This window comes from Festucalex cinctus, chromosome 9 (assembly GCF_051991245.1).
Source record: "Festucalex cinctus isolate MCC-2025b chromosome 9, RoL_Fcin_1.0, whole genome shotgun sequence".
Classification (NCBI taxonomy): domain Eukaryota; kingdom Metazoa; phylum Chordata; class Actinopteri; order Syngnathiformes; family Syngnathidae; genus Festucalex; species Festucalex cinctus.
Genome location: NC_135419.1, coordinates 20,182,603 through 20,192,602, shown reverse-complemented (window position 1 = coordinate 20,192,602; position 10,000 = coordinate 20,182,603). Strand labels below are relative to the sequence as shown.

Below are 10,000 nucleotides of genomic sequence, written 5' to 3'. Positions count from 1 at the left end.
TTGTCAACTCACATTTTGCCTGTTAACTTTGCGGTGACATACTTTGAAAAAAATGAATCTCATTCAAGTTTTTACGGAATTATTTTTACATATCAAGCAATGTTTTTTTTTTTTTCGAATATTAGAAAAGCCGTTTAAAAAAACAAACTTTGTGAGTTTTTCCCTTTACAGTAAAGCCACTTACTCGTCACTCTTCTTCATACATGTCGCCTTTGCGTGACTGAAGTGAGTACACTTTGTTTGAATTCGATTGTAGTTTCTTTGCACACAAAAGAAGAAAGTTGTGTGGCCGAAAGTGTAATACGTGTGTTGAAATGGATGAAGGTGGGGGATGACGTCAGCGTGAGAAGATTTGAGCCGAAAAGTGCCAAGTGGAGATATGCAAATGAACGCAGTAGCAAAATGGCGACAAATTAGTATTTTCATCCGAATCGATTGTTCCCCTGCGTCACTATTTTCTTTTAATTTTTGATTTGACGTTGTGATGTTTTTGTAGCTGAACAAGGGACTGCCAATCAAACTTGTTTTTCTCCTGTACCGCTGCTGTTCGCTGTTGCAACCGACGGGGGGCGCTGTCCCGATTAGTCCCCATAAAAAATATATATATATAGGAGAGACATGTTTGCTGCACATGAAATGGGAGCAAAACAGGCAGGGAGGAAGGTGAGAGCAGTGGAGGAATTGTCGCCATCATATAATAAAACACAGAAGGCGAATATAACTTAATTCATTCTAAATCCACTTTTTTTTTCCATATTAGTGAAATTCATGTTTACAAGGTCGTATTGCTCCTCTGCTTGCAAGTTGTTTTTTTCTTCACCCTGCAGCAAAGACTTTTGTTTGTCTTGCTCCTCGCTGCCTCCCTTTCTTCTTTGAGAAGCGTTTGAGTATTTATTCAATACCCTTGATTCCTAGTATACGATCCATGTACTATTAGTACGACTAGTAAGACAATTCAGTACTAGAGATTGTCTTTTCACTTACCATTGCCACTTTTTGTCCTACCAGTGCGCAGTTCAACATTTCTAATAAATGACTGTGCTGCACTAGTAACACTAAGGTCCAAATAGTTGGCATGCATCACGTACTATTAGCCTCCTTAGTCGTGATAATGGAATACATGCTCAAACATATCTTCTAAGTTCTAAATCCTTAACATCCAGTTGAAGGTACTAGTATGCTATTCGTCCTCACTATTCAGAATAATAATTCTGCACACTAGTCATGCTGACAGTGATATGCTACTAATGAAGCACTAGATGTCCACCAGTAGAATGTAATGTTGCCACTAGTACAAACAGCTTTCCATATGAATACAATATCCTTGATATCGAGCTGAAGGTACTAGTATGAGTGCACTCCTTATCCTCACTAGTAAGACACAGTGCACTAGAATGGCTCACTCTTACTAGTGAAAACATGTTAGAATACTGTATAATATTCTGCACACTAGCAGGACATCTTTGGCATACTAGTAGGACAACGAGGCAAAACTGCGCTGGTTGACGTCTGTTTGCTACTAGTCTGAAATCTTGAAACATTTGATTAGATGATTAGAAGTTTTATTGCACTAACTAGTACGTGTGACATTCAGTTGTCAAGTGCACAGTTTAGCCTTGCGAGTAACATGTACTGTTGTTGTGCTCCTAATAGGGATGGAACGATATCCAAACGTCGCTATATAATATTATCACAATATGAAGCTCACGATACGATAATTATCATGATATTGTGGGGACCATGGCGATATTAAAAAAAAAGGTCACGATATTGTAAAAAAAAAAAAAATGCTGCACATAGTGACTCGCTTCACAAGCATATTACATTCCCATTCATCTGACGATTAGTGTGGATTTTAAACATAGAAGGGCCAAAACATGCCTTGTGAAAATGAAACTGCACTAAAAAACTAAGCACAAGAGGGTGCTAGAACTGCACAAATGGAAATCAACCTGACTTTTTTTTTTGAGCACGTGTTGCTTTTAATATCGTGACATGACGACAACGATATAATGTGGCAGTTTTAATATCGCGATATTACGATATTGTCAATATCGTATATCCCTAGCTACTAGTATGCCAAAGATGTTATACTAGTGAGTGTGAGTATGCACACTAGTGTATGCATACAAGTGCATACTAGTATATGGACCTTAAGATGGGTATCTATCAAGGATTGTGAATAAACGCGAGGGCTGCTTGATTATGACAAAATTATTAATCACGATTATTTTGGTAATAATTGAAATTACGATTTTTTTGTATAAAACAAGAAAATGTTTAAACAAAACATTTTAAGCCAAATAAAACTCTTTAAAACACTATTATGCAAGTTCCTTTTGGATGAAAAAAAATGTATGAAATTAGTTACTTTAGAATTTAAACAACTCAAAATTAGTATTAATTTTTTATTTATTTATTTATTTTTTTTACTATTATGCTGATTTTGTAATTGTAATTGTGTAATAATTGAAATTGTAATTGAATTTTGATGAATTGCACAGCCCTAAACTCTCAAAGGACTTTATTTATGGAAAGCCCGTTTGACTCGCAGTTATTTGATATTATGGATATCGAGGCTACTAGTACACGACTTGTGTTTACTAGTGAGGCCGAGTAGCCTATATAGTACAACTTTAATGGCTTCCTAGGAAGCCAAAAGTAGAACTAGTGGAAAGACGGTGAACTGCTGTGGCCTCGTCATTTCAGATTAGTACCAGCACTTGGCACTAGTGCAGTTTTTCTGACTAGTTTTCTTACTAGTATGCCAAAATCTATACCGGACTAGTAAATAAATATGACGACAGCTATCATGGACATGAAATAAAGGAAAGCTTCAGGAAAGTTTACAGGCTTCAATCATGCATCTGCTTGAAAGTTTTCGACCTGCAGCGCAATTTTGTTTGGCTCCTCCTCCTTCTGTCTTCATCCTCCTCTTCTTCCTCGGTGTTGTTGTTGCCGTTTGGGCGCCGCTCTCAGTTCAGGTTGCAGGGCCAAAAGCAGCTTGCGTGTTTCCGGATGACTTTATGCCAGCCCCGCCGCATGATTGGGACGCAATCGGCATGCCGGATTGAATGTCTCTGCGTTCCACAAAAACACATGCAAACACGACTCAAGATGGTCACATGTCAACATGTACCACGAGACGCCATTTTGCTTTCTTTCTTTCTTTCTTTGCGTTCACGGCATCCGTCATCTTCCTCGTCGTCTTTGTCCGCTTGGTGAGATGCCGCTGGTGTGTTGTTTACAAGCTCCCTGATCAATAAACAAAACAGCAAATTTTAACTGTCAAATGACGGCCATCTTTTTTTTTTCCAAATTGTTTTTGACCACAACCTTGCAACATAATCTGTGGCACTCTATCATAGCGGTGGGAACCTCTGGGTACCTCACGATACGATAATATGCGATGCAAGGCTCGCGATAATGATTATCTCGCCGTATGACAATGATAATCTACGATAAAGCTCATAATAAGAATAATAAAAATAATAATAATGAATAAAATAAATAATAAATGAATAAATAATCAATAATAAAAATAAATAATCAATAAATAGATACATTTAAAATAATATATAAATATTAGGGAGTGGTTAGCACGTCCGCTTCCCAGTTCTGAGGTCTCCGGTTCGAGTCCAGGCTCGGACCTTCCTGGGTGGAGTTTGCATGTTCTCCCCGTGCCCGCGTGGGTCTTCTCCGGGTACTCCGGTCTCCTCCCACATTCCAAAGACATGCATGGCAGGTTAATTGGGCGCTCCGAATTGTCCCTAGGTGTGCGTGTGAGTGTGGATGGTTGTTCGTCTCTGTGTGCCCTGCGATTGGCTGGCAACCAGTCCAGGGTGTCCCCCGCCTACTGCCCAGAGCCAGCTGAGATAGGCGCCAGCAGCCCCCGCGACCCTTGTGAGGAATAAGCGGTCAAGAAAATGGATGGATGGATAAATATTAGGGCTGGAATCTTTGACTGTCTCACAATTCAATTCGATTACAATTTTTGGGTCTACAATTCGATTCAGAATCGATTTTCGATTCTCGATTCAAACGATTTTCGATTCAAAATTGATTGACAAATGATTTCTGCTTCAATTTACAGATATGCACAACATTGTCATGATCTACTCCAGTCTGCTTTGCAAGACAAAATGACATTAAAGTGTCTTTTTTTTTTTTTTTAAACATTTGTTAATTTTGTATTGTAAGTGCATTTATCCACAAAAACAGCACATGGGCTACAACTGCCTTCTTCTTCATTTCTAATTTAAATAAAATAAATTTTTGGATATTAAATATCGATTCGATTCGATTAATAAATGAGAATCTTGATTCTTTTATGAATCGATTTTTTTGACACACCCCTAATAAATATAATATATAGGCGCGTGAATTGCCTAGTATCTGGCGATACGATCCATATCACGATTCATAGGTCACGATTCGATTTGATACCGATTAATCCCGATAGAAATCTCTAAGTTGATTATTGCGATTTTTTTTAACTCAAATTTAGAAAATACGAATCAGTAAACTTGTACATGTACAGTGCAAGATGTTTTATGATAAATGTATTTAACTGAAACTTCAACACTGTTTTTAACAAACAGGTTGAAATCTGTTTCATGTTTGAACAGTATTCAAATAAAATATTAATGTTCCATTAGTATAACATTCTTCCATGCTTAAAATGTGAACCCTAATCCTAAATAAGTTTTTTATTCAAAATTTCCATATAAAAAAATTGATGTTTATTGCCAAATAAATTTTTCTCAACACCCCTATTTAATATAATATATAAATATAACATATATAAATAAATAAATAATAATAATAATAATAATAATAAAAGTAAGCTGATGAGTCTTCTTCTTTGCCTGAAGACTTGCGTCCATTTCCCCGCCACTCTTATGAGCTGGCCCACCAAGTAATTGCTCAATACGCCATGAAGAATGGAGCCGTTATAGTGGCTGAATATTAACTACAAATATTGCGATACTTACGTAGGCGAATCGATAATCTATCGGGAGACAAAGTATCACGATTTATTGTGATATCGATACATCGTCACACTCCTACTTCTACCAGATTGGAATTGATTTCAGGGGCTTCTTCTCCATTTAAGCAGCGCTTTTTGGCCCGCCAAGGCCGCGATGAATGAAATTGACGTCATCCCAAAATCCGGTCACGAGAGAAGCGGGTAGGTTTGATCTGTTTCATTGAACAGGATAGACAAATGGATTGTTGCGCTTCAAAGTAATTGTCCGTTGTGCTTGTGCTCTTTTGTGCGTCTTGCCGGCATTTGTCGCAGTCATGCCCTCGTCCAGCTCGCTGTTTACCGCACGGAACTAAAAATGTGCTTTTGTAATCACTCCCATCATCTCCAAAATGATGATTTATTCCTCTTAATGCTACCCGCCCACACATAACACTTTTTTTCCCCCTCCTTCTCCTTTTTGTGCGGGTGTTTTTATATTCTTCATTTTTTTTTCATGTGGGTGCACAATAAGGCGCGCATCGGTCTATGTCGAGAGTGCTGCTGTCGGCACCTTTTCTTGTTTGTTGGCAGCCAGTAGACATGAAGCAGCGTCTTTGGGTTTCTGTCTGGACCAAAAAAAGGAATAAAAAATCTGATAGGCCAGGACCATGTCAAATACATTGTTTTAACCCATAAGAACCCGCCGATATGCTTCAAATAAATTAAAGTTTATTAGAGCAAAACGTGATTTAGCAGGTGATCACTGTGTATTATTTCTTCCGAGTATTAATTCCTATCTGGGTGACAAACAAATAAGGAAGGAAATGATTCATCCTGTCATATGTCTTCACATGAAAGACTGTTTCAGGTTTCAATTTCATGTAAGAGATTTTTTTTTTTTTGCCAGGCGCGGCTGTGGCGCCGCTTCACCGCAGACATATTCGACTTGCAAAATGACATCACACGTTTCCTCATCATTTCCCCCGCCGATGAGACCGTCGCGATGGCAAAACGTGTTCATTTCGCAAGTTGCCAGTTGAAATTGGTGATTATTATGCTTTGAACAGCGTGTCAGGGACACCCAGAAAACTTGACAAGTTTGCTGGTTAAACGTCAAACTGGGAACAAAATTTGGCCCGGGAAATAATAATCGTCAATATGGTGTTACAGTATTCCGTTAGGTTTTTTTTTTTTTCTTATTTTTTTTATTTGAGTGCCATGACCTACTGTCGACAAATTTATACCATTATTCATTATTATTATTATTATTATTATTATTATTGATATTATTTATTAGTTTAGTTTTATTTATAGTTTATTATGCATTATTATTATTATTATTATTATTGTTGTTGTTGATTTTTTTTTTTTTTTTTTTTCATTTAACTACTATGAAGAAATTTCTAGGTATTATTATTTATTATTAGTTTAGTTAGTGTAGTTTTATTTATAGTGTATTATTAGTTATTATTATTATTATTTGATTATTTTAAAATTGTTTTGTTTTTGTTATGTAATTTGAGTGCCTGGAACTACTGTTGACAAATTTCTAGTATTACTATTATTAGTTTAGTTAGTTTAGTTTTATTTATAATTTATTATTAGTTATTATTGTTATTATTATTATTATTATTATTATTATTATTTGATTTTTTATTTTGTTTTGATTTTTTATTTAATTGGAGTGCCTTGAACTACTGTCGACAAATTTCTAGTTGTTGTTGTTATAATCATTATTATTATTATTAGTAGTAGTAGTAGTAGCAGTAGTAGCTAATTTTTAGTTTTGTTTATAGTGTATTATTATTATTATTATTATTATTACTATTATATATTTTTTAATTTATTTTTATTATTATTATTATTATTATTATTTTTTTTTTTTTTTTTTTGAGTGCCTGAACGACTGTTGACATGCACCATACCCACATTTAGATAATTACGAATCGGATGCGTACTTGCAACTTCAGTGACGACTGTTGAGTATTTTGTTGTTGTTGTTGTTTTTGTGGTGCGATGGCGTGTTGAGGCGACGGCGAGCAAGGAGAAGGAGCGCGCGTCTTTGACAAGGATGACGTCGGCGTGCCGCGGCGGCGCGGACGCCGTGTGGCAGCAGATGGCCTCGCACCCGCAGTACTTGGACAGCTTCCTGCGGGCGCAGCACTACATCCTGCACATGGACGGACCCCTGCCGCTGCCCTGCCGCCATTACATTGCCATCATGGTACGCCATACACGCGCTTTTGTTTTATCTTTTTTTTTATTTTTTGAGTCCGCTGGGAGAAACAGCTGCCAACCTACCTTTTTTTTTTGTTTCTAATGATGATTATAAAACAAATGGAAAAGGGCAGAAAGAAGAGTACTACTTGTACATTTGGTGTTAAGTGTTCCCTCGTTTATCGCAGGTGTTAACGTTCCAAAAACTACCTTTGATAATGGAAATCCACGTTCATTAAAAAAAAGAAAAAATCCCATTACTTTTATAGATATTTTGTCATTTATTATGTTTTTACTTTATTATAAATGCCTTTTCATTCATTATTTGTTTTTGTTATTTTCATTAAGTCTTTTTTTTCCCCCATTAAAAGTATGTTTTGTTTTGTTTTTCGATTACTTATTACAGTCCAGTATATATTTTGATTTGTTTTGTTTTTTGTTTTTTTTGGTATGGTTTTTAGTTTATTGTGAATGCCTTTTCATTTAACATTTGTTTTTTTTTGTTTTTTTTCATTTACAGTCATTTTTTTCCATTAACAGTATGTTTTTTTTATTTTTTTTTATTTACTTATTACAGTAAGTAAATATTTTTTTCATTTATTATGTTTTTTGTTTTGGTATGATTTTTTAATTTATTGTGAATGCTTTTTCATTTATCATTTTGTTTTTGTTTTTTTTCATTTACAGTCATTTTTTGTTGTTTGTTATCTACTCATTACAGTAAGTATTAGGGGTGTGAATTGCCTAGTACCTGACGATTCGATTCGTATCACGATTCACAGGTCACGATTCGATTCGATACCGATTAATCCCGATACGAATGGTCACGATTCGATACCGATTAATCCCGATACGAATTTATAAGTCGATTGTTGCGATTTTTTTCCATTCAAATTTAGAAAATACTATCAGTAAATTTGTACATGTACACTGTAAGATTTGTATGAATATATTTATCTAAAACTTGAGGCTTATAACCGTGAGCCACTGTACACAAACAGTTTGCAATCTGTTTCACATTTGAACAGCATTAAAATAAAAATATTAAGGCTTAATGTGCCGTTCATATAACATTCTTCCATGCTCAAGGTGTGAATCCTAAAAAAAAAAAAAAAAATCGATTCTGCCCATTATTGAATCGATTCGAGAATCGCGCGATGTAGTATCGCGATATATCGCCGAATCGATTTTTTTTAACACCCCTAGTAAGTATATATATTTTTTTCTTTTTTTTTTGTTTTGGTATGATTATAGTTTATTATGAACGCTTTTTAACTTTTTTTTTTTTTTTTCAGTAATTTTTTCCCATTCAAACTGTGTTTTTTTTGGGTTTTTTTCAGGTGTACTTGTTATACAGCGCAGTATATATTTTCTGTCTCAGGAATGCAATGTTGTTGTGTTTTTTTTGTGGTGTTTTTTTTTGTAGGCGGCGGCGCGCCACTGCTGCAACTATCTGGTCTACCTGCACTCGGCCCACTTCCTGAGGCTGGGCGGCGACCCCCTGTGGCTGCAGGGCTTGGAGGCGGCGCCCCCGCGCCTGCACCTGCTCGACCACATCAACAAGGTGCTCGCTCACCAGCCCTGGCTCGCCGCCTGCTCGCACATCAAGGTAAGGAAAGGGGGGGGAACAACTAAAAAGTCTAAACATAAAATATGTTTTCAAATGTTAAAATTGAAGATGTACGTACATATTTTTCAAAGAAATGTGTATGCAAAAGTGAATAAGTAAATGTCTTCCACAAGTCAAAGTAAGCTGATGAGTCTTCTTCGCCCAAAGACTTGCGTACATTTCCCCACCACTCTTATGAGGTGCTCCCCCTAGTGGCCCGCCAAGTAATTGCTCAAATAGTAATGAACAATGGAGCCGTTATAGTGGCTGGTTATTAACTACAAATATCGCAATACTTGCATAGGCGTGTCGATAATCTATCAGGAGACAAAGGATCACAATTTAATCGCGATATCGTTATATCGTTACACTCCTAATCTCGAGTATAAGAACAGTCACAAGTGAACTCGTTATGGAGTTAGAATCATGCCAAAACCCCGTAAACACAAAAAACGTGATCTACGTACACAAAATGTGATCTACGTACACAAAACGTGATCCACGTACACAAAACGTGTGATCAGGTTTTGTGTACGTGGATCACGTTTTGTGTATGTAGATCACGTTTTGTGTACGTAGTACGTACGTTTTGTGTTTACGGGGTTTTGGCATGATTCTAACTCCATAACTCGTCGCATAACCCGCAAACGCATTGGAGCACAAAAGTGACCGTACTTAATGTATTGTCCTTCCTGGTTCGCCTTATTTTGACGGTCAGTTGGCAAATCATCTTAATGACGCATTAGCGCCACCTACTGACGTCCTTCAACTGAAATGGTGAATGGTGGACGATTTTGAATAGGTAGCTGCTGCCATCGAGCGGTGGGAGTCTGAAGTGCTTGGACAAATTTCGTGTCTCCAAAAAAGTCACAAGTTGAGGCGCTTTTATCTCAAAGCGCCACCCACTGACCTAATGCTAACCACTAACCCTAATGTTAAGTTAGGGTGAGTTTTATTATGCTAATGTTAAGTTAGCTAAGCATGTTAATTCTAATATTAAGTTAGCTTAGCATGCTAATGCTAATGTTAACTTAACATGTTAATACTAATGTTAACATAGCATGTTAATGTTAAGTTAGCATGCTAATGCTAAGTTAGCTTAACAACTTAGTGATAATGTTACATTAGCTTAGCATGCTAATGCTAGGCTAACTTAGCATGCTCATGCCTTGATGTCTCCCTGTAGACGCTGCTGAAGTGTGGCG

At 36.5% G+C, this 10,000-nt stretch overlaps 1 protein-coding gene across 2 annotated transcripts in view; it reads left to right on the top strand.

Moving 5' to 3' along the window:
- sesn4 (sestrin 4) overlaps positions 1–10,000 on the top strand; it is a 19,926-nt gene that overhangs the window by 801 nt on the left and 9,125 nt on the right. Inside the window, exons 2-5 of one of the 2 annotated variants that reach the window (XM_077532268.1) lie at positions 5,877–6,014; positions 6,999–7,193; positions 8,613–8,795; positions 9,982–10,000. The exon at positions 9,982–10,000 is cut by the window's right edge and continues 239 nt beyond it. In XM_077532268.1, coding sequence (XP_077388394.1) covers positions 5,877–6,014; positions 6,999–7,193; positions 8,613–8,795; positions 9,982–10,000 — 535 coding nt within the window. The remainder of the gene's footprint in view (positions 1–5,876; positions 6,015–6,998; positions 7,194–8,612; positions 8,796–9,981) is intronic. The other variant, XM_077532269.1, reaches the window with a different exon arrangement.